Below are 24,443 nucleotides of genomic sequence, written 5' to 3'. Positions count from 1 at the left end.
AGGGCCGCTGGGGGCCGGCCCGGGCGGAGAGGCGGGCCCTGCGGGCGCGGGTGGCGGCTGAGGCTCGCACGGACGCGGGCGGGGCCTCGGGCCAGGCAGGGGTGGGCGCGGGGGGAGCGCTGCTCGCGGCTGCCGGGGCCGCGTCGCCGGCGCGTCCTCCTCCCGCGTCGCCGCGAGCCTGCGCCGTCGGCCCGCCCCGCCGGCCTCTGCCTCCGCCGGGTGTGGGGGAGCGCGCTGTGGCGCTGCTCGGCCCAGGCCGGCCTTGCGAGGGCCCTAGGAGGGAGAGCCGGTGCGCCCAGGTCAGTGCCCCCCGGGGAGGCCGGGAGCCGTTGCTCTCCGGTTGGTGGGTGTTGTCAGACGCGGCCTCATCGCCTGGCAGGAACGCTCAGCCAGGGACTGGCTCGTTGTGGGTTGGGGTCCAGGGTGGGCGTCCGCAGCCGTCGGAGGCGAGGAGGCGCTGGTTCTGCCGCCGCCCCTGGTGTCCATCCAGGGCGGCGGGAGGGCCTCCAGGAGAAAGTGCGGGAGGCAGTAGGTTACCGACGGTGCCACCAGACAATTGAGTAATCGTGGCACGTGACACTGTTCGCTGTTCTCAGTGTGGTACGTTGAGCGCTCTGTAAACAGAAGTCGGGGAGCAGTCGGCAGGAACAGTGCCGCCCGGGTGGCGGCGCCGAGCGGGCTCTCCGGGACGTGGCCGCCGGGGCTTCTGTGCGGCGCCTGCCTCGGTGAGGCCCCGCTGCGGGAGACGAGCCGCCGCTGGCGGAGAGCCGCTGTGATGCCGTGGGCACTGAACAAGTGTGCGACGCGGTGGCGCCTTTAATCCTCCGCGGTCCCATGAGGAGACCACAGCGAGGACATGAACTAGATCAGGGCCGACGGCCTCAGCGTGGGAGGCGTATTGGATCTCACGGGCCGGGGCGCGGGCTCGGCCACGATGGGCGGGGGACGCGGTGGACAAGGACCCTGCCTCTGAGGTGTTTGAATGCTTGCCTGGGGCATAGTGTTGAGAGACAGTGGGGCAGGAGGAGCTTTCTTTTTCTTCTTTGGATTCTACAAAGTTTGCTGGAAAGGAGGAAATGTTAGCCGTACTCGAACCAGATTGTTCTTTCATCAGACATCTGGCCGAGGCTGGAATCGGGGTGAATGAGGGGTTGATCTCGTGCTCCCCAGATGTCTGGTTCCCGTGGAGTGGTGAACTCTGCGAGGGGGCGTTTGGCTTCCGTTTCTCAGCTTTAGGGTAGTGCCGAGAGAGGTTAAGTAACCCCTTTGCCCTCACCCGGCTGGTAAGGACTGGAGACGGACTTTTCCGACCCAGCAGGTCTGTGTGACTCTGGAGCTGAGTGTTACCTGACTGCCTTCCAGTGGCTGCCTGGGACTGTGGCACTCATGTCAGACAGGAGTGCTTTTCTTGTAAACAACAACAACAACAACAAAACCCCACAAAACTAATCATGAGAGCAGCCCGTGTTGGTCCTGGATTCTGGGAAGCAGCTGAGCAGCATCACTCCTGGTCTCTCCCATTTGAGGCGGAGAGGAACTTGGAGGGTGACATTGGCGTAATGTGGGTGCTGCCAGAGCAGCCCCTTTATCACCCTAGAGTTGGAAGGATGGGGGCGTTATAATTTTTAATGTTTGTATCTTACAAGATACTTAAATATAAATGTATTTCGAGAGGTCCTTAGGAAATACTGCTGTAGAGGTGCGAAACTTCCGCTGAGACTTTGGCTGCGGTGTCAGCTGCTGCTCAGAGGCAAGAGGCCTGCCCAGCCCTGCAGAACCGCTGGAATCCGCACGTCCTCTCTCATGATGTTCTAATTTGAGGCTGGCTGTAAGGTGCTTAGATGTTTTCACGCCCCCGGGCCCCTTGCTCTTAGAATTAGCTCTGCTTTTTTTCCCTTTACCTAGAAAACGTCAGGTCCTAGAGCTGAAGCATCACGGCTGTTGCGCCGCCTCCCTCGTTTGGAGGTGGCCCTCCCTGCTCTGGTCTAGGTGGGACAGTGGACCTGTGCTGCTGCTGAGTGTAAAGGTTCGTACGGATGCTCTGCCGATGGGTGAACCTTGACCAGGCCCTGCTTTCGTGTGGATATCTTGCTGGAGGGAACCTTCCTTCTCTTCCCTTTTATGCCTCTTAAAGGAGACACGGCCTCCTTTTCCAGAGTTAACACCTCTGCCTTTGCTTTGGGTCCTGATACCTCTTCCTCCGAGGTCCTTCTTCCATCAGTGGTTGCCTCACCCCGTCTTCCACAATAGCTTTTTAAACCATTATTTCCCTTGAGGTCACCATAGGGAGCCCTGTCGACCCTTTAAATTCGGTTTATTTGGCTCCTGTGACACTAGGCCCTCTGACTGGCGTACCCCATGTTTGTGCTTTTGAACCTCTCCTGCCCTTAGATGCCCTCGATGAGCCCTCCACTGTCTCTGACAACTGCCTTCTCTCTATGGGAAGCTTGTAAATTCACTCATTTATCCACCACTTAGTAATTTAGTGCCTGCTGTGTGTCGAGAACTGGTGTAGAGTAGACAAAGTCTGCCCTCTCAGGAAATGTTCATTCCAGTGAAATAAAGCAGGGGAAGGGGCGAGAGTGATGGGGGTGGAGGTGAGCGGCTGTTCTGGGTGGACTGATTGGGGGCGCCTCTCTGAGCAAGGGGCGTGCGGGGAGAGGCTGAACGGTGAGGAGGAGCGAGCCAGGCAAAGGTGTGTGGGAGCGGTTCCAGACTTTCATCCCCAGCCCTGCCCTCCCTTTGATACTGCAGTCCAGAATCTCCATGGGCCTCTCAGGGCTTTCCAGCCAAAGGTTCTCCTGCCTCTCAATCTCTATCTGTCTCCTCTCCCCCTGCCCACCTCCCTCCAGGAACACCCCGTGCCCTGGCTCTCCATACCTGCCGGCCACCCCTCAGGGCCTCCTGTGTGATCCCCGTGCCTGACTCACCGTTGGCCCGCCTGACTTTCTCTTCAGATGTCTGTTTTATGTCAGCTTCTGCCATTCCCACTGTAACCACTGAAGCTCCAGCCCCTGCCTCAGGTATAAGAACAGGTGCAGTGGCAGCCATGTCAGCTGAGAGGCTGATTGCAAAACATCAGGTGGGTGGCAGAGTTAGTGGGCAGGCTAGAGAAGCAGGCTCTGAGCACCGCCGCCAGCAGGGAGGCTGCTCCGAGGGCACGTTGAGGGACACGCCATGAGCAGGTTGTTGAGGACGCTAGTCCCCTGGGACACACTCCCCCAGGGGACTCCTTGCCCGCACTGGGCGTCTTCATACTGTCCGCTGCTTTGCCTCCCTTCTCTAGGTTTGGCGCCGGGCAGGTACCTCTGCCTGGCCAAGCTGTGGTCCTGCCTGTGCCTGCCTACAAGGGGGTGTGGACAGAGGGTGTCTGGCTTTCTTTGGCTCCGTAATGGGGGACAGGGTCCCCAAAAGAGAAGAAGGTTTGGATCCTGGCCAGTGTCTACTATTCAGTCAGACATTCAGAAACTTAAATGGTTCTTCATTATTTTGAGCAAGACTGTCCAGTAGAACTCCCTGTGATGCTGGGAATGTTCTATGATCTGTGCTGCCTTTTAAAATGGTGGCCATGGGCCACATGTGGTCAGTGAGCACTTGAAACATGGCTAGTGACACTGAGGAAGAGGGCTTTTCATTTTAATTCATTAAGCCGAGTTGCCACATATGGCTCATGGCTACTGTATTGGACAGCATGGGTCTGGAGAATACATGTTGCCTCTTTAGCCTAGCTTCCAGGCCCTCCTCTGTCACACACGTCAGGTAAGCTGGGCTGTTGCTGTCCCACCTCTGTGGCTTTGCTCTTGGATTCGTGTTTCCAGACCTCCTCTGCCCACGAGAGCGCAGTGGACACAGCCTCCCCTTTAAAAGCCTTCCTTGATTCTCGCAACCGTAGGATGCTTGTGTCTGTGTCCACATCCCCTGTTCTCCCTCCCTTACGATAGATAAGCTGCCCCGCTTGTGGCCCAAGCCCAGCTTTCCATTTTTGCGCTGGGTCCCATACCCAGCTGCCTCCTCCAGGGCTTGGCTTCTCTCCTGAGTTGCATTTTGCTCACATGGTCTCTGGGGCCACACTGGAGTTTGCCTCACTGCCTGTCATTCTCTGTCACCTTGGCCAGCTCTTCCTCCCCTCCACGTCTCAGTTTTGCGGGGCCCCAGGCTCCGCTGAGGCACTCCCATCCCACCCAGCCCTGACTGCCGCACTCATTTCCGCACTCATCTCCCACTTCCTGTCACCGTCTCCACTTGGAGGCTTAGTAGGCATCGGCTCTTGGCCTCCTCCCCACTTGTTCTTCCTCCTGTCTTCCACAGCCCTTTCTTACTGGGCCAGAGAGCCTTGTTCCCTCTTTCACGCTCCACAGCCCACGCATGAGCAGAGTCTGATGGCTCTGCCTTGGGAACGCAGTCACAATCTGACATTCCTCACCACCTTCCACTGCCCATCCTAACCCAGGCCACCTCTCTTCTTACATGAAACGGTGGGAATGCCTCAACTGGTTCCCTGCTCTACCCTCGCTGCTGAAGTGTGTTTTCTGCACAGCTCCAGAATGCTCCTTTTAAAGTAAGATTCAAACGGTTTCTCATCAGAATCCACCAGAGGCTCTCCAACCTCTGAAAAAAACCTCCTCCTAGTCTTCTGCCCTTGTCCCCCAACTCTGCAGACGCTCAGGCCCCCAGTTGTGTCCCCTCCTTAGCCCTCCACGGCTCCTTCCGTTTCTTCAGCTCTCACTCGGGGAGCCCTTGTGTCCAACACCATGTCCCACCACCTCCACTGATTCTCTGCCCTGGACCCGCTGCACTTCCCTTCCTAAGGTATCACGTGCGAGACAAAGCAGTTTCTCATGGTCCCTCCCCTCCTAGAAGGTAAGCTCTGGGAGGCAGCATCGCGTCACCTGAGACGTCACCCAGCATGTTGGGAGGGCTCAGCCTCTCTGGTGGGTTTTGCTGCATTGTCACTTGTGTGTGTGTTCCCTTCTGTCTGCCTTGCAGTCCTGTCTGGTTCTAACTGAACGGTTTTCTGTGTGACCATTGAATTCCATTTCCCTTCTCTATTGTAACTTGCTGTGGACAGGGACCATGTCTGTCTGTCTGTCTTGTTTCCCCTGCACCTGACGCAGTGCTGGCGCAGAGTAGGTGCTCAGCCAGTGCCACCTGGCTAGGTTACCTGCCTCTCCTAGACAGGAAACCTGTTGACAACACCTGCCCAGTTCACGTTCTCCAGAGTTGCTGGCAAGTTCTGTGGTGTGAACACACACTGACCAGCTGATGGTGTTTCCCCTCCTCCCCCCATGCAGGCCTTGTGCCGTCCCCAAAGCACCATGAATGCCATCGTCGCTCTCTGTCACTTCTGCGAGCTCCACGGCCCCCGCACTCTGTTTTGCACAGAAGTCCTGCATGCCCCACTTCCACAAGGCGCTGGGACTGGGGACAGCCCTGGCCAGGGCGAGCAGGCTGAGGAGGAGGAAGGCGGCATTCAGATGAGCAGTCGGATCCGTGCCCACAGCCCCGCAGAAGGGGCCAGCACTGAGTCCAGCAGCCCAGGACCCAAAAAGTCAGACATGTGCGAGGCAAGTGTCTCTCCTGATGTTGGGGATGTTTCTTTCTCTACAGGGGCTCATGCCTATGCTGTGTGTGTGGCCTCCTGGGGGAGTGGACAGGAGGCCCCGTGGTGCAGTGAGGGTGCCCTCACAGAGGTGTGGTCTTAAGATGATGTGTGCAGACCGTTCTCTGTGGGCCCCGTGGAAGGCATCTGCTTCTCTTTATGTCCGTTAGCCCTTTCCCCTCGCCCCAGCTTTAGCTTTTTCAGGCCACTCTTTGCCAGTAGTTGCCACCGTCATGTTTGCCTTTCATCTGTCCCCTCCACACACTCGTGTTCACATGCTGGCCCATCCTGGCCTCCGATTCCCTCAGTCTAGTGTTCTTGGGGAGTCTCCTCCTCATAGGGTCCTGGGTGTTCCTCTTTGTGCTGCATCGTGAGCTGTGGGGAATGGAGTTTAAGTTCCCTCACTAGGCCACTTCTTCATGTGAAGGACCTGGGATGGGACCCAAAATCAGAGGTGGAGTTGGACCTGCCACTCCAGTGTGAACAGGAATCCAGCTGCCTTAGTGTGGTTCCTCTGAGAAGTAGACGATGTGCACAAGGTTAGTTTATTGCTGGAAACACCTGTGAAGAATCAAGAGGGTGGGAGAAGAAGGTAGGAGAGCCTTCTGGCTGTGAACAAGTCTGACACCTGCAATGGAGAGGAAGGAAGGAAGGAGGGCTGGGCAGGGAGCCTCCTGGAGGAGACTCCGTGAGCCGAATTGCTGTGGGAGGAGTCCTACATCCCGCAGGCCAGGGCTTGCCTCAGTGCTCTCTTGTGCACAGTCCCAGGGTGCGGGCAGCCTCCAGGACGCAAGCCTCAGCACCAGTGTGACAGTGGCTCCAGAGGGGCAGCAGCCAGGACTGCCAGTCCAGTCCACTCTCCAGAGCAGGGGCTCTGAGCTTGGTCTCAGGCTGCTGCAACAACAGTGAAGCCGGTGGCATGCTCCTGAGCCCCGGTGCGTGGTTGTGTCAGGACCAAGGACAGAGGCCAGCACAGAGCCCTGTGTGAGCCCATTTGCAGCTCAGAGACTGAGCTTTGCTTTCTGTCAGATGGGGCTTCTCTCTGTGAGTATCTCATAGGGTGGCACTTTGGATTAAATGAGATGATGTCTGTAGAGGTCTTTGTAACACCTGGTACCTAAGTGCTCGGTAGATTACATCTGTTATTCAGAACCTCTGATAGCCTTTGTGATCCTGGTTTTCCTGTTCAGGAAACATTGCTGTCCTCAGATAAGTATAACTCTGGTAGCCAGTTGTTTTTTTTTTTTTTAATAGAAAACAGATTGAATTTTCTACTTCACATTTGCATAAGAGTAAGAAAATGTGTCGCCTGCTTCCCGAATAACTGGTTTGGTTTTCCTTCTCGTGGGCAGGGCTGCCGGTCACTTGCTGCAGGGCATCCTGGGTATATCAGCCACGATAAGGAGACCTCGATTAAATATGTCAGTCACCAGCACCCCAACCACCCCCAGCTCTTCAGCATTGTCCGCCAGGCCTGTGTGCGGAGCCTGAGCTGTGAGGTGAGCACGTGGGACTCTGGGGTGGGGGAGCTCTCTGTGGACTGTCCCACACACTCCAGGACGCCCTGAGCAAGTTCAGTGCTGGTCATGGGAAGGAAGACAGAAGGCAGTCCTGTCATGAAGACGGGCAGGTCAGTGAGCCAGGAGCACTGGGCAGCCTCAGTGAGCCAGAATTCCAGAATAAGTTGTACTGGCCTCTAGTTTTCTAAATGGTTGCTAGCTTATCATTTTAAGAACCAAACTTTTATTCGTCCATTCCTCATGGACATGTTTCTTTAAAGATTTTATTTTTTTTCCTTTTCTCCCAAAGCCCCCTGCTACATAGTTGTGTATTCTTCGTTGTGGGTCCTTCTAGTTGTGGTGTATGGGACGCTCCCTCAGCGTGGTTTGATGAGCAGTGCCATGTCCACGCCCAGGATTCGAACCAACGAAACACTGGGCCGCCTGCAGCGGAGCGCACGAACTTAACCACTCGGCCACGGGGCCAGCCCTGGACATGTTTCTAAGATATAAAATATTCCTAGGATATGTAGGTCACCATGTCAAACATCACATTTGTCTTTGTCTCAAGCATCATTATAAGCCTCAGTGATCCATCATGTGCTCTCAGAACCTACTGAAGAGTGAACTGATTTGTTTCTAAACTATATGGCTGCAGTTGTTGAGTTTGAGTCTTAGCTTATATGTTTCTATCTGTCACAAAGAACTCATAGTCCGGTGACTGAAACTTCCTGTAGCTGTGCCCACTTGGGTAGACACGCTGAGCTCTCTCACTGTTAGTTCTCACTTACTGTTGCTGTGTGTCAACCTTCAGCAGTTTCCTTCCTTTTGACTTCCTGCTGCTAATCTGCTCGCAGATGATCATGTCTGATGGAGCTGTGTGTAAAGCGGGAGTGAATATGTCATGAGGGAGACCTGAGTTCTCTCCTACAAATAAAGTATGCAAACTTTATTATATGGACTCTGCAGTGGCAATTTTGACCTACCCGTTCTGCAGTATATTCCAGATGATTTACATTGGCAAATTTGACTCCAAGATAGATATATTTGTAGAGGTGTTATTTATGCTCAAGATAGAAAAAGTAATGAACCTACTTTACTGGCCTTTGCATTTATGACAACAAGCATTGTCTTTAGAAAGTTTGGTCCCAGGAGCAGATGAGAGCAAAGTGTTCCTCTCTCATCTCTACCCTTCCCACTCTGCCTGTAATTAATGCTGGCTAGTTAGTGCAAAAAGAAGTCTGAGAAGGAGGGTTTGACTTTGTCTCACTGAAGCGAGGAGAGGACCGCGTCCTGGAGTGGCTGTTGTTTCGTCCCAGGTCTGCCCTGGCCGCGAAGGCCCCATCTTCTTTGGGGATGAGCAGCATGGGTTCGTGTTCAGCCACACTTTCTTCATCAAAGACAGCTTGGCCAGGGGCTTCCAGCGCTGGTACAGCATCATCGCCATCATGATGGACCGCATCTACCTTATCAACTCCTGGCCCTTCCTGCTTGGGAAGATCCGAGGAATCATCGACGAACTCCAGGGCAAGGCACTCAAGGTGAGGCCACATAAAGGGCGAACGGTAGCAGTCGGGGGGGAGCTTGACACTGAAGAAGGGCAAGAGCGTGAGCAGTTTTGTTACCTCTTGGTCCTGTGGCAGCCGCCCTGTCTGAATTGTAGTCTCCTGGCTTCAGAGTCAAGGTTGTGGTCACAAGCCTGGCAGTCAGTTGGTCCTGCTTGCTTTCCTGGTCTCTCTCGAGTCCGTTGTTGTCCTGGTTCTTGTTCTGCTCTGGCTGCTTTATTTCAGTCCGATGCCCTGGTTTTATCCCTGGTGTTTTTGCTTCCTCTGATCTTCATTTCAGAAGCCTGTCAGTTAGTCGTGCTGTGGATCCGCCACCTAACACAGACCCCCAGCTGTGGCGTTGCAGCTCTCAGGCTGGGCTAGGCTATCCCTTGCGGCAGTCCTCAGACCTCGGGGGCTTGAAGCCACAATGTCTGTTTCTTGTTCGTGTCCTCTGGCCATTCCAGGGAAGCAGGGGAGCTGCTCGTTCTCATCCCAGCGGGTGGAGCAGCGACCGGGTTGGAATGTAGCTCACTTGCCTGCTGGAGGCCTGGAGGGTACTGGAGGGCCTCTTTTCCCTCTCCCCTCACTGCCAGAATGGGTCACGTGTCCCACCCACGCAGGGCCTGAGTAGTGAAAGGCTCCACGTGCCTGGCAGGGGAGGACTGGAAATCACGTGGAGAACAACGCTCACGACCACCTTGAGCGCACGTTGCCAGAGTCCCCTCAAGTGCTTAATGAGCTGCTTGTAGGAACGGGTACGAGCGGGCACAGAGAAATTCTTAACCAAGTCCTCTTCTGAGGCAGCTTCTAATCCAGCTGGGGAAGCAAAACCACTTGTTTGGAGTTAAGAGACTGGCGGCACTCTCTGTCCTCTGCATCAAGGGAGCAGAATGGGACTTCAGCAGCAGGATTCATGACGGTGGCTGTGAGCGAGCTGGATCTGGGCTGCTCCGCTGGTTTTGTTTTGTTAAAGGGCTACCGCTTCCTTTTGCCTCTAGGTGTTTGAAGCGGAGCAGTTTGGGTGCCCACAGCGTGCCCAGAGGATGAACACAGCTTTTACGCCATTCCTGCACCAAAGGAATGGTAACGCCGCCCGTTCACTGACGTCCTTGACAAGCGATGACAACTTGTGGGCATGCCTTCACACCTCCTTTGCTTGGTAACGAGATTCTCAGGTCTCTTAGCCACTGTGGGAATAAGAGCAGTCACAGTGTGTTAGTTGGGTTGTGCACGAATTTGGGGCGACATCACCTGGGTGCCTCCGTGGTGTGTGCTTGTTGGTGAGCCCTGACCTGGGCGGCAGCCCTTCTCTTCCTCTAGGCGTCTTCCCCCAAGTGTGTGGAAGAGGTATTTGGGTGGAACTGACTTCCCAGTGACATTTTTAAAATGTCATTCCCATACCAAGACCAGTGATCATCTCCCTTTCTTGGAAACTGGTAAACATGTATTCCACGTGGCATCTGGGGGTCAGGAATTGGAGAGTGGCTTGGCTGGGTGGTTCTGACCCTGGTTCTCAGGAGTTTTTGTCAGCTGGGGCTGCAGTCATCTGAAGGGTTGACTCCCTCACAGGGCTGGCAAGTTGGTGCCAGCTGTGGGCAGGAATCCTCAGCTACTTGCCACGTGGACATGCGCGCTGACTTCCCTCAGTGAGTGATCCAAGAGAGAATGAGGTGGAGTCTGCAAGGCCTCGTAACTGGCCTCGGCAGTCACATGGCTGCTTCGAGCACATGCTGTTTGTTAGAAATGTGTCGTGTCACTAGCCCAGCCTAGTCAGGAGGAGAGGATTAGTCTTCATCTTTTGAAGGGAGAACTGTCAACAAATTTGTGCGTATACTTGAAAACCACCGCCACTCTGTCCTCTGGCCACAAATTATTTTCTGTTCCTCCTGTTGCAAGATACAGTCCTTCCAAAGACTCCCCCCACTTCTCCTTTCTACGTAGCGTCAGCTTGAAGTCTAGGGTCTCGCTGTCTAGACCAGGGCCTGGTGTGGACGAAGCTCCTCAGATACTCATCCTTGAGTGCATCTCCTGAGGGCCTGCGGACTAGAGAGAAAGTTCTGTCTTCCTCACCTGACAGGATTCCTCCTGTCGTAAAATTAAATCATTTTTATTAGGGAGGTTTTCAAACAGACCCAAAGTGGAATAAACAGTATGGTGAACTACACACCCTATCCTCCAACTTTTGCAGTTATCAACATTTTGCTGCTTTTTCACCTGTCCCATTTTTTGTCCGTAGAATATTTTTAAAGCAAATTTTAGTTATGTCGTTTCAACCATTAAACCATGATCATGCCCGAGCAAATGGACTAATTCTTTAGTATCATCCAACCTAATCCATGTGCCCTTTTCTCACTTTGCCTCAGAAATGATTTGTGAATTGGGACTATGCACCAATGCGCGGTGCGTAGGTGGTTCCGAGTTTCTTAGTCTGAGGCAGTTCGTCCTGCGTCCCGCCCCTGGTTTTCCTGGGCCTTTTGTTGGAGGACTTGGGTCATTTGTCCAGTAGAATTCCCCTTTTGTATTTGGCTGACTGTATCCTCGTGGCATTGCTCATACATTCTTTTATATCCGTATTATTCCGTAAACTGGTAGTTAGATCAAGAGGCTTGATTGGCGTCAGGTTCAGTTTTTCTTTTGGCGAGAATACTTCGTCGATGGCACTTTGTTCTCCAGGCTCCTGAAGGCGTGCGGCAGCCGGCTGACTGAGAAGCTCCTGGAGGGCGCGCCCACCGAGGACACCTTGGTCCAGATGGAGAAGCTTGCGGGTGAGCTGGGAGGTGTTTGTGCCGGACCCTTTGCCTGCGGTGCCTGTCGGGCCATCTCGCAGCCACTGAACACTCCTGTTCCAGCAGAAAGAGCTGGTGCAGGGGGCCCTGGGATGAATAACCCCGGGAGGAGCGTCTGCAGAAGCTTGCCCTTTAATCTGGGTGTTTGTATTGTGATTTCCTGTCTCATTTCCTTACAGTCACATGAGAGAGTCCGTTACTGGGCAGGTTGGGAAAATCCACTCTTAGAGCTGTCAGTCTGTGGAGAGGCTCGCTGGAAGGTTTTCTTCTCTCTGTTTTGTGAGAACCAAGTGCTTGGCCTTCCTAGGCAGTCTCCCTGAGTCTCTGCTCTTCAGCAGTAAAAGGTTACGCTTCGCTTCCCAAGGTTTCCATCCAGGGCAGTGGTCCCCAGAGGTCCCTGCGGCCTCGGCAGTCCTCCCCAGGTTCGTGTCAGATCCCCACATCTGGGCCCCAGGGGCCCGTGTTTTCAGTAACTTCCCAGGGATTCTGCTGTGGTGGACACCAGCCCAGGAACCTCTGCTCTCCGTCCTGCCTGTGCTTTTCCTTTGGAGGCGATTCGATGTTTAGTGATCTAGGTCCATGGTCTCAGCTGTGGAGTAGGGTGAACCAAACTTGTGATGCGTGTTGTGTGTAGTTTGTTACTAATAATGCTTGACACACTTGAGTGTGTGAATGACTGACCTTCTTCATAAGTTGGAGCTGCGTCAGGGTTATTCTTAGAGTCAAATGACTCACATACATTGCATTCAAACATGCTCTCCTGAGTAGAGAAAAGGGGAGTGGAGTTCCCGCGAGAGCAGAACATGCTCAGAAAAGACCAGACTTTGCAGTCCACCTTCGCATCCTCATGGATCGGTTGACCCTGGACCCGTTGATTATCGTAGTGATTACATATGTCTAGTAGGGTAGTGAAGGTGGCAAGGGTCGTCTGTTGGTGGGATTTACTTACGCAGAGAGCCAAGTATATCAGGACCTGCCAAGTAATCTTGTCCGTTTTAGGAGAGGGAGAAGCAGGCATACAGGCCTTGCTGTCGTGTCTTGGGTTGTATTCGGTCACAAAGAAGGTGAGTGTAGGGGTGTGGAGCACACAGTTTGGAGTTAGACAGACCTGGCTTTGGGTCCTGGCTTTGCTGCTCTCGTGTGTTCTGTGTGCACCGGCAAGGCCCTTCCCTGTGAGCCTCACTTGTGTCGTGGAGTGAAGATGTCCTCATTTGTGAGGGTTGTCATGAAGATTAGTTGAAATAACATGTATCTCTGTGTCTGTAAAGTGGGGAGAGTAGTACTGGCCTCCGGACAGTTGAGAGGATTAGGTGCAGTGGGGCGTGGAGGCCCTCAGAAGAGAGCCTGACCGAGGACGTCGTCAGTGACGATGAGCTGAGCTGTCGCCGTTCTTATCGTCGGTTTGAATTTTCCCACTGACGGTGAACAGCTCGGAGTCCTGCAGGTGTGTGCTTCACAATGCAGGGCGAGGCTCTGGGGTGAGGACACAGCAGCCTGAGCCCTCCCAGCCCCCTGCCCCCACCCCCCAGGCGCTGAGGGCAACAAGTGGTAGAGATAGCTGTCCAAAACCAGAAACCAGTGAGGGTTTGACCAGAGATGCCTTGGGCTGAAGTGGTCATGTAATGAGACTGTTGCCCCCGGGCAACGAAGGAATCCAGGGGCGGCACGTTTTGTAACTGTCTTTGTCATCTGTCTTGCAGACTTAGAAGAGGAATCAGAAAGTTGGGACAACTCTGAGGCTGAAGAGGAAAAAACACCTGTCTTGCCGGAGGGTGCAGAAGGGCGGGAGCTGACCAAGCGCCCGACGGATTCTTCCCTGCTTTCAGACTGCGGAAACTGGCAGCCGCGAAAGCTGTCTGTCTTTAGGTCCCTTCGGCACATGAGGCAGGTAGGCAGCGGTGGGGCAGAGCCCCGATCAGAAATTCAGAAGAGCCCGATCCTCTCCTTTCACTCATCTCCAGCACACTTTGCCTTTGGGCCTGTTCTGTTCAGGTCCCAGCAGGGACTGGTTGTCTGGGAGAAACTAAGAACCTTCTTGGTGGGTAGCTGGAGACAGTGGTGGGCATGTGGGGTGTCTGAGCCGCAGGATCAGCGCTCTCCTTTTAGTGATGACCTAGGTCTTTCCTTTAAATAAAGGCCTGGATGGTTGGTTTCTCATGGTCCTCTAATCTTATCATTCTAGAACCTTCTGAAGGAATTGAACAGTCCTATTGGTTTGCATGCAGCCTAGTGCTTTGGAAATTGAAAATTATGCCATTCTTACAAAAAACTGGAAACATTCTGAATGTCCAGTCATAGTAATTACATCCCGACAATGGAATGTCATTAAGTGCGAGAAAGCACGCATGCAGTCTGTTGTATAGGGTGGTGCTGGGGTATTTATCTATCCACACCAAAGACAGAAGTCTCACAGGGAGATCTGGTCACATGGGAGGAAGGGGTCACTAGATGATGAGGACAGATTGTCCCCTTTTATATTTTTCAGTATTTACTTTTACAATGAGCATGAATTTTATCAGCAGCTATTTCTATTTTGGAAAATGGAGTAAAGACTGATTTAATGGCAGATGCAGGGACTTCTGGGTGAATAAGATTCATCCATCAAAATCATGTGTTTGGCTGAAATCATCCTTATTGATTGCTCATGTGGACTGAAGTTGGAAGGAATCTTGAATTCCTTTGGAGGGAGGAGGACTTTGAGACTGTTGAGGTTTGGTAAAATGTAGTATTGTAGCCTTCTTTATTTTTTTAATTTTTTGGCCGTGTTTATATGCCATAAGATAACAGACTGAACTCGTCTCAAATGTCAGTGTCATGGAAGTGAATAGAAGGTGAGGTGGGGAGAGGGCTGTTCTAGATTAAAGCAGAATAAAGACAGGACAAACAGAGCAGTCGTGATCCTTGAGTGACTCCTGGGTTGAAAGGATAATAGCTTCAAAGGACGCTGTCAGGGGTTTGGGGCTCTGGATGTTGGCTTATTACGTCCGTGTGGCCTTTCTGGGTGTGGTGAACGTTGAGATCGTGTAGGAGAGGCCCTTGTTTCTCCTGGGTGCTGAAGGGTCACGATGCCTGCCACTTACTTTGAAATGGTTCAGCAGAATAAAGTGTGTATAGAGAGAAGGGAAATGTTGCGGAAAGCTACCTTTTGTTTCAAGTTTCTGCAAATAAAATTGGGAAGAAGATCTAAAAGTGTGCAAGAGCTTTGGGATCAGGCTTTTGGTGCAAATCCAGGGACTTCACCTGCTTCCTTCTGACCTTGGGCGAGTTACCCGGCCTCCCCAGGAAGATAAGCGACTTTCCTGACCGGTCTTCCTTCACTAGACACAAGAAGTTTCTTGATGAGCACACAAATAAATTCAGTTAGGTGGAAAGAAAATTGAGGGCAGAAAGCACTGAACTATATTTTTCAGGTCCTGGGTGCCCCATCTTTTCGCATGTTGGCCTGGCACGTTCTCATGGGGAACCAGGTGATCTGGAAAAGTCGAGATGCAGACCTTGTCCAGTCAGCGTTTGAAGTTCTTCGGGTAAGAGTTCTTCTTTCTCATGTGTTTTGTAGCAGGACAGTCTTTGCCTAGTGGGTTTTAAAACAGTCCTGACTTTAGCTGTGAATGTATGATGCGTCAGTGGCTCAGTGCCAACAAGGTTCATGCCCGAATCTAAGATCTGTGTTTTTTCTCCACTTAAAAATGGCAGTCGTTGATGGTTTTTTATTTCTGGTGGAAGGAGTCTGTGTTATCCTGATAGATAACTAAGTCTCTCTGCCTCTCCCCAATCTCTGACCCCCTCTGAGAAGCCATGAGAGTGGCACGGGTGCTGTGGAAGCAGGTCTGGGTCGCTGCGTTCCTTTGCACGGAGCGTGCCCGGTTGGGTGGGATGCGGGTGTGGCACTCTGTCTCCATCCCGGAGGGTTAGGGGATGCCAGGGCCTGGGTCTGCCTCTGACGTATTTAAGTCATCGGAAAGTGTGTGCGTACCTGCCGTCTGCCTAGGCCTCTGAGGGCACCAAATGAGTGTGATAATCTCTCAAGAAACTTACAGTCTCTTTGTGGGATAAGGGAAGAGACTTACGTCTGAGAAGTCAAAGCGTAATATAAGAAGTAATCCCGCAGAGCAAGAGGCAGCACGGTCGTGTATGACCGATTGCCAGGATGAGAGTTGGGCTGAGCGGGAGAGACCCCAGTGGGGTTGAGTCACCAGGGACACCCTCTGGGAGGAGACGGGCTTTGAACTGAGCTGCAGAGGGCGCACGGGGTGTGGGTGATGGAGATGGGGGAGGTGTTCCAGCTGGTGTCGTTCTCAGTCGCTCTGTCCTCTCTAGACCATGCTGCCGGTGGGCTGTGTGCGCATCATCCCTTACAGCGGCCAGTATGAGGAGGCCTACCGCTGCAACTTCCTGGGGCTCAGCCCGCAGGTGCAGATCCCCTCCCACGTGCTGTCGTCAGGTGCGTGCCTTTCCTGTCTAGTCTGTCCCCGCACCTCAGGGCTCAGAAGTGGAACTGGAGCTTAGCTGTAGATTCAAGGACGTTGGCTGCTGGCCTTGGAGGCAGGAGGACCCACATTGGAGGACCAGCTCTCCCAGTGGCATCGGGCCTCTGTTTTTAAAATGGGCGAAGGTTGACTAGACAACCTCATAGTAAGGGTGGCTTGCTGGGGTGTAGGGAGCAGGTCACAGTCCTGGGGGTGGGAACAATGCAAATGGACGTCAGAGGATCATAGCGTCATCCTGTGAGTGTGAGTTGGTGCTCGCTGGACTGTGAAAGTGTGCCTTCCATGTTCCTGAAGTCTCCTCGTCTTCCTTTCCTCTCATTGTTCTCCTGTCATGCTTCCTTGTCCTCTGACTTTTTTCTTTCTCTTAAATGCCTCAAGCCCATCCTGACATTCGTTAGTGCACTGGGGCTCTCTGCCTTGCTCTGCCCTCAGCACTGACGAGCTTACTCCTCTAGGCAAAGAACAGGGAAACTCATTAGCATCCCTCACCTTTTGGTTTGGGGAGTCCAGGAGTCAGCCTGGGTGCAGATTCCACCTCCGCAGGCAGGTCAGTAACTTCTGAGTGCTGCGCTCTCTGTGAGAGGCAGTCACTGTGCTCAGAGGCAGTCGCAAGATTGAGCGGCAGAGCGTTTGGCGCTTGGCAGCCCTGAGCCACCACTCCATTCGGCGCCCAGGCTGAGCCCTGAGGCCCCGAGAGGCCGTGCCCTTTCTGGGTAGTGTTTGGAACATAGGCTCTGGTTTCAGGGATGGGCTTGAAATTCATACCACAACTAGCTGTGTGACCTTGGGCAAGTCACTTAGCTTCTCTAAACCTGATTCCCTGTCTATAAAATGGGGGTAATAGTGGGATGGCTCCCATAGGGCTGTTTAGTAGCAAGTGAATTGAGGCACGTAATGCAATTAGTAGTTGTTGTAATGTAAGACATTGTTAATTTAACTGAGGCAAAAGTTAACCCTTAACTCTGTTCACAAATAAACTACAAAAGGTTGTAAGTGCCCAAGCGTTGCTCTCAGGAGACCAGGCTTTTTCCCTGGTTGATCTGAGAGAATTTGGAGCGGCACAGTTAGGTGGGCTGGTTAAGGGGGTGAAGAGTGTGTTTTGTGTTGCCACAGAATTTGCTGTCATAGTGGAGGTCCACACAGCCACACGCTCCAGCCTCCACCCCGTCGGGTGTGAGGATGACCAGTCTCTCAGCAAGTATGAGTTTGTGGTGACCAGTGGAAGCCCTGTAGCTGCAGACCGAGGTGGGTGCGGCTGAGGGTGCTGCCTTTCACTAGAGCAAGAGCGGGAGGAAGAGCGCCTCTCGCCCGCCTTGTGCTGACCTCCCCGTGCTCCTCTGCCCCGCTCTTGCTCCCAGTGGGCCCCACTATCCTGAACAAGATGGAAGCTGCTTTGACCAACCAGAATCTGTCTGTGGATGTGGTCGACCAGTGCCTCGTCTGCCTCAAGGAAGAGTGGATGAAGTAAGCACTCACTCCCTTGGCTCCTAGGGTCTTTCTGACGGGGGCACGGCTGCCACAGCAGTGTGTTCTGTGGAGGAAAACTAGAAGTTGTCTCCAGAAAAAGCGGTGGGGCCGTGGCCACTGGGAGAGGCAGTGTAGAGTAGAAGTTAAGAGCGTGAGTTCCAATCCAGCTCTGCCACTTGTTATTTACTGGGTGACCTTGAGCAGGTGGCCCAGTGCCCCGAGCCTCAGGCTGCTCCTCTGTGGGGTGGGGTGGCGCTTTCCTCCCTGATGGAGGGAAGCGCTTATTTTTGCTGCTTAGTTAACTGTAAAAATCTGAAAGTCAGGTAACAGTCCCTTTTTATTAAAGCAAGCTACTTTATTTCCTCCTGCCATTGTAGTAATTTTTTGTCAAATTTAGTCAAACATTGTCATGATTTCAAATAATATAGTGAAGCTTAGGAGCAACCAGTTTCTGTCATGAATTTAAGGAAATTTTTCTTTCCTTTTTTCTCCCCGTTGTGATGCGCTGGCCGTATCCCCCAGAATTAGAACTGACGGGCCAAGCAGAGGGTCGGAAGCGTGCAGGTGTGAGCTGCCGCTGTGCCGCGCCGTCTCTTCTCGGTGTGTGAATTCCAGCTCCACTTGCAGAGCTGGGCTGGTCGGAAGCCATTTAGGCCCCGGGACCAGAACTCTGGGGATTGTGCTGTGGTATCTGAGTGTTTTGTTTTTGTTTTTTTACAGCAAAGTGAAGGTCCTTTTTAAATTCACCAAGGTGGACAGTCGACCCAAAGAGGACACGCAGAAGCTCCTGAGTATCCTCGGAGCATCTGAGGAGGACAATGTCAAGCTGCTCAAGTTCTGGATGACAGGTCTGAGCAAAACCTACAAGTCACACCTCATGTCCACAGTCCGAAGCCCCTCAGCCTCAGAGCCTCGTAATTGACCCCACCGTGGGAGTCTGTGTCTGTGTGCACCTTCTGGGAAGTGGTGATGATGAGCTCAGAGACTGGCCTCTGATGGCAGTGATAGGCTGTCCTTCTGTTTCTGAAGTCCTGGTATGGAGCTGTCTCCTAGCCAGGAATGGAAACCGTTGGGGCTGAACTTTGCCCTCTGTGTGGGTTTGGGCCTGGTGTTCTTGGCACCATCCCACAAGCTGTTTGAGTTGTTCCAGCCCTGAAGAGGGCGGTGGGAGACTCCCTTGCATCTGTGCACCCCTATCAAAGAAGACTATAAGGAAAACTGCATCTCATGCTTCTCATGAACTCAGAATTTATAGGGAAACGTGTCAGGCCAGTCCCAACTTTGGTGTGTTAGCCAACATTGTGTTCTCTCTCAAGGTTAATGTTCTAACCTTTCTATTCTGAAATTCAGCAAGAGTTTTCCAGGTTTTGTATGTGCGTGTGTATTTTGCTACAGTTGTGAATTTTCAGGACGTGTGGTGATCCTGAGGCATTTGTGGTAATCTGGTTTTGAGTTAGGGCCCTGGGAGAGGCTTTCATGGGTGGAGTGGATGTTTTCCTCATCTTTGGATCCTCTGGAATTCATGTTCTGAAACCATGTGACTGCCGAGTCTTCTGGCCACGCTCTCCTGCATCGCTTTGAAATTACCCTGTAACTTGAGGCGAAGCCCTGAGCTGCTTTACACAAAAATGGTACTTTGCTGAAACGTCAGATGGAGCCGTCTGACTTGCCTGACTCCCCGCGTGTGGAGTTGAGTGTAATTCCGTATCACCTTACCCTCTGTTGCTTCTTTAGACATTTACATTCAGCTAAAGTCAATTTCTAGAGTGTGGGGCTTTAAGACAGTTTCATCATCCCAGTGTACATTTTTAAGAAGAATTCATGGTTTGGAGGGGTTTTCCAGTAGTTTTGCTTATTTGTGTGTGGTTTTCTGTGTTTGTTTAATTTATATTTAACATAAAGACTAAGTTTATATGACTAGGTATGTGTACGATGCAAGAATACTGAAACAAAATAAAGCTATATTTTTATAAACTGTTGACTACATGGTTTTATTGGTTTGATACCTAAAATTTTCTTGGCATCAGTCACAGAAAATATATGTTAAAATAACACCAGTGATGATATAATTGTTTCTGAACTCTGAAGTCTGTTAAAGGCTTACATCTTCCAGGGGAAGACTTGCATGGTAAATTGTGGTTAATTTTGGTCAATTCCAGCTCTTAGCACAGTAGCAGCTACCCATCCCCTACTGCCAGCCATGCGGCAGGCAGCTGTGCCTGTGCTCCTGGAGCAGCTTGCAAACAGCACGTGGGAGCTGAGGTGGGTGAAGTGGACTCTGTCCTCCAGCTATTGGGGATCCCTAATCACTGACTGCTGCTTCTGCTCGCAGAGGTGCAGACCAAGGTCGGATTGCTGCTGCTGCTCGCAGAGGTGCCGACCGAGGATGGATTGCTGCTTCTGTTTGCAGAGGTGCAGAGGTGCAGAGGTTGGATTGCTGCCTCTGATCGCAGAGGTGCAGACAGAGGTTGGATTGCTGCCTCTGATCGCAGAGGCGCAGACTGAGGTTGGATTGCTGCTGCTGCTCGCAGAGGTGCCGACCGAGGATGGATTGCTGCTTCTGTTCGCAGAGGTGCAGAGGTTGGATTGCTGCTGCTGCTCGCAGAGGCGCAGACAGGTTGACAGCCAGTGTTGTACACCCTCATGATTGCAAGTGCCTCCCTCCCCAGCTGAAGTGACTGCCAGGAAATTTAATGGGCTGGTGCTCCCCCTGCCTTCATTTTTTGCTCTTCCCCTTTCATGAAGCAGACATTAAAGACTAGGACATTCAAAAACAGTTGCATATATGGGAAAATTAGCAAGTGTGCATGCCCGAAGAAAGGCTCAGAAAAGACCTGAGAAAACTTAAGTTTACACCTCAGGCTGATCCTTAGCAAAAAGACAGCCTACAACAATAAAATAAAAACAATAGAAAGCAGCAGACCCTGAGGAAAGGGGGCTGTCTGGTTTCCAGAGTTATCACATTATTAGATTTAAATGTCCAGGGTTCAACAAAAAAAAATTATGAGGCATACAAAGAAAGAGGGAAGTATGGACCACACAAAGGAAAAAGATAATTCAACAGAAGCTGTCCCTGAAAAAGACTTAACGGCAGATATAGAAGACAAAGACTTGAAAATAGCCATCTTAAAAATGCTCAAAGAACTAAAGAAGGATGTGGTGAAAGTCAAGGAAATGTGTGAATGAAATGGAAATGTCAGAGAAGAGACAGAAAACCTTAGGAACCAGAAAGAACTTCTGGAGCTGAAAGCTACAATAACTGAGATGAGAGATTCACTAGGCAACGCAAAGGCAGATTGGAGCAGGCAGAAGGAAGGATCAGTGAACTTGAAGATAAGACAATAGAAATTATCGAGGCTAGCAATAGAAAGAAAAAAGGTTAAAGAAAAGCAAACACAGCCTAAGAAACCTATGAGACTCCATCAAAAGGACCAACATAGGCATCATGGGAGTCCCAGAAGGAGAAGAGAGAGAAACGGGTAGAGAATATTTGAAGAAATAATGGCTGAAAACTTCCCAAATTTGATGAAAGATATGAATATAAACATACAAGAAGCTCAACAAACTGCAAGTCAGATAATCTCAACAAGACCCACACCAAGACACATTATAATCAAACTTAAAAAGACAAAGCAAATCTTGAAAGCAGCAAGAAAGAAGTGAACCATCACACCCAAGGGGTCCTCAGTAAGATGATCTGCAGTTTTCTCATCAGGAATTTTGGGGTCCAGAAGACAATGGGTGGGTACATTCCAAGCGCTGAAACAAAACTGTCAACCAAAATCCTATATCCAGCAAAACCGTCCTGCAAAAGTCAGGGAGAGGGGCTGGCCCCATGGCCAAGTGGTTAAGTTCGTGCACTCTGCTGCAGGCAGCCCAGTGTTTCGTTGGTTCAAATCCTGGGCGCAGACATGGCATCGCTTGTCAGGCCATGTTGGGGCGGCGTTCCCACGTGCCACAACTAGAAGGACCCACAATGAAGAATATACAGCTATGTACCCGGGGGCTTTGGGGAGAAAAAGGAAAGAAATAAAATCTTTAAAAAAAAAAAAAGGGAGAAATCAAGACATTCCCAGATAAAAGCTGAGGGAGTTTGAGGCCACTAGACCTGCCCTGAAGAAATGCTCAAAGGAAACCTGCAAGGTGAAATGAAAGGACACTAGAAAGACAGTACCTCAGAGCCATATGGAGAAATAAAGATCTTAGTAAAGGTAAATACATGGGTGATTATAAAAGCTAGTATTATTATAACAATGGTTTATAACTGTACTTTTGTTTTAGACAGTTTAAGAAATATTTAAAGACAAAAATGTAAAAGCTACTAGTACTGTAACTTTGGGTTTGTAATTCCAAATCTTGTTTTTTACTTAATTTAGGAGACTAACGTTTAGAAGAATTATTAGTTTGTTTTGGGGCACACAATGTACAAAGATGCAATTTTGTGACATCAACAATCAAAAGGGGTGGGGAAGGAGCCGTAAAGGAGCAGAGTTTTTGCGTGTTACTGAAGTTAAGCTGCTGTAAATTCCAACTAGAGTGTTACAACTTTAGGATGTTAAATGTAATCTGCATGGTAACCACAAAGAAAATAGCTATAGGACATACAGAGAAGGAAATTAAGCAGGAATTTAAACATTTCACGACAAAAAATCAACTAAACACAAAAGAAGACAAGAATGCAGGAAATGAGGAACAAAAAAGCTATAGGGCGTATGGAAAACGAATAGTACAACAGAATTTAGTTCCTCCTGATCAGTAATGAAACATAATTGATTAGCATCTGATCAAAAGATGAGATTGCAGAATAGATAAAAACACATGATCCCACAATACCATCTACAGGGGACTCACTGAGATTCAAAGATACAAACAGGTTGAAAATGAAAGAATGGAGAAAGATATTCCATGCAAATAGCAGCCAAAAGAGAGCAGGAGTGGTTATACTAACGTCAGATAAAATAAACTTTAATTAAAAAAAGATTACGAGAGACAAGGACATTATATACCAATAAAACATTCAATATGGCAAGAAGATATAACAGTTATAAACATTTATACACCTAATGACAGACCATCAAAATAATGAAGCAAAAATTGACAGAATTAATGGCGCCCACTGGAGTCTGTGTCAGCACGCCTGGACCAGTTCAGAACAATGGCCCCCACCAATGTCTCAGTCTCCGGAGAGCTCCCTCCTCTCACCAAGATGCCCCTAGAGTTCACCAGACAGGCCAGCCTCAATGAAGCAGCTGAGAAGTATTATGATCTGGCGGCCAAGCTGAGGGCTAATGATGGGGCCTATCCAGAGATGTACTGCTGTTAAGAAGAATACGCTCTGTTTATAAGATATCCGGAAACATATATGTGATTAGTGGAAATGTTAGGTTGTAGATTTATCGCTATATCTCAACACCACCAGCTTGTACACACACAGAAGAGGGGGCATGAAAGGATATGTGTGAGAGAATAAGTACCAACATGCACACATTGGTTTGGATGGGAAGGAAGAAATGGAAATTATGAACCTTCTCTGGAGAAATACATTTGTGTTCCTTCAAGAGCCATGCTTCTCATGGAGCATCCCCAACTGGCCTGCTGTCTTTATGGCTGCCTCTATGCTTTAGAGATAATCCTGCCTTCTCCCAAATGGTGTACTTGTGCAGCATTCTCTCCTACACAGAGGCCAGACTCAACTGCTCCCAGCCTCACATGGAGGCTCAGGGACTTCCTCCATCCCATCGTTCCACCATCCCTTAGAGCATCAGCCTCTTCTGCATGGTCACATGACTGTGTGATAATGTGTTGGAGAGCAAAATAAAGGAAGCTCAGGGTAAGGGGTTCCTTTTATGCAGGTTACACAATCCATTCTGTTCACATTTCATTAGTGAGAACTTAATTATGTGGCCAAAGCTAGCCACAAGGCAAAGTGGGAAATATTACATCTAGCTGACAGCCATGTACCAAGGAAGAAGGGAAAACCAGATGGTACTAGAGAAGCAATCAGCAATCTCCACCATATTGTTTATATTGTTTTCATTGTTTACTCTTACCTTTGTAAATACAAGTTTCTATTTATAATAAGTTGTTTTGCATAGTTCGATGAAATAAAAATAGCATCCATGTTCTTGCTATCCCCATGATTAAAAATAAACCTTTTTATCATGAAAAAAATTGACAGAATTAAAGGGAGAAATAGCTCTACAATAGTAGTTGGAGACTTCAATACTCCACTCACAATAATGGAGAGATCAACCGACAGAATATAAGTAAGGAAATAGAGGGCTTACGATAAACCAACCAGATCTAACAGACATACAGAACTCTCCACCCAACAACAAGAATGTGCATTCTTCTCAAGTGCACTTGGGACATTGTCCAGAATAGACTATATGTTAGGTGACAAATTACATCTCAATAGATTTAAAAAGGTAAATATCGTACAAAGCTTCTTCTCTGGCTACAATGAGATGAAGTTAGAAATCAATAACATAAAACTGGAAAATTCACAAAATTTTGGAAATTAACACGCTTAACCAATGGATCAAAGAAAAATCACAAGGGAAATTAGAAAATACCTAGAAACAAATGAAAGTGGAAACACAAGATACAAAACCTTATGGGATGCAGCAAAAGCAATGCTGAGGGGGAAGTTTATAGCTATAAATGCTTATGTTAAAAATTAAGAAAGATTGCAAATCAACAACCTAACTTTACAACTTAAGGAACTAGAAAACAAAGAACAAACTAAACCTAAAGCTAGCAGAAGGAAGGAAATAATAAAGATTAGAGCAGACTGAAAAAACTAATATTTTATTTGAAAAACCTACCTATTTCAATAAGCTCTCAATTATAATATTCCCCAGGAAAGTTGTTTGTTTTCATTTTTGGTTTTGGGGTTTTTTTTTACTTTTCAGTTGAAATAGCAATGTGTGTAAGATGCAATGTTCTGGCTTTCAATCTGACAAGCTTTTGCAATAGCTAGAATACATGGTAGGCATAATCCTTTCTAAACGTTCTTTTTGAATGTTTTGGTAAGGAATGATTTCTGGGTGTGCTGA

At 50.1% G+C, this 24,443-nt stretch overlaps 1 protein-coding gene across 8 annotated transcripts; it reads left to right on the top strand.

Annotated features, from left to right (window-relative positions):
• The first annotated feature begins 6 nt into the window (after positions 1-6).
• Positions 7-19,359, top strand: FLCN (folliculin). 8 transcript variants are annotated; one of them, XM_046675038.1, is made up of 14 exons: positions 7-299; positions 1,906-2,026; positions 2,853-3,023; positions 5,292-5,564; positions 6,952-7,098; positions 8,418-8,639; positions 9,644-9,804; positions 11,319-11,410; positions 13,132-13,319; positions 14,842-14,955; positions 15,749-15,872; positions 17,032-17,163; positions 17,277-17,382; positions 18,106-19,359. In XM_046675038.1, the coding sequence occupies exons 4-14, from the start codon at positions 5,316-5,318 to the stop codon at positions 18,305-18,307; spliced, it is 1,737 nt and encodes a 578-aa protein (XP_046530994.1). In that variant the 5' UTR covers positions 7-299; positions 1,906-2,026; positions 2,853-3,023; positions 5,292-5,315; the 3' UTR covers positions 18,308-19,359. The 8 variants fall into 8 exon arrangements, with proteins under 8 accessions (XP_046530994.1, XP_046530995.1, XP_046530999.1 ...); XM_046675040.1 differs by lacking the exon at positions 7-299 and adding an exon at positions 361-600; XM_046675042.1 differs by lacking the exon at positions 7-299 and adding an exon at positions 701-725.
• The last annotated feature ends 5,084 nt before the right edge of the window (positions 19,360-24,443 follow it).

Source organism: Equus quagga, chromosome 11 (genome assembly GCF_021613505.1).
Source record: "Equus quagga isolate Etosha38 chromosome 11, UCLA_HA_Equagga_1.0, whole genome shotgun sequence".
Classification (NCBI taxonomy): domain Eukaryota; kingdom Metazoa; phylum Chordata; class Mammalia; order Perissodactyla; family Equidae; genus Equus; species Equus quagga.
The sequence above is the reverse complement of the archived record's forward strand: the minus strand, read 5'-3'. Positions and strand labels throughout refer to the sequence as shown.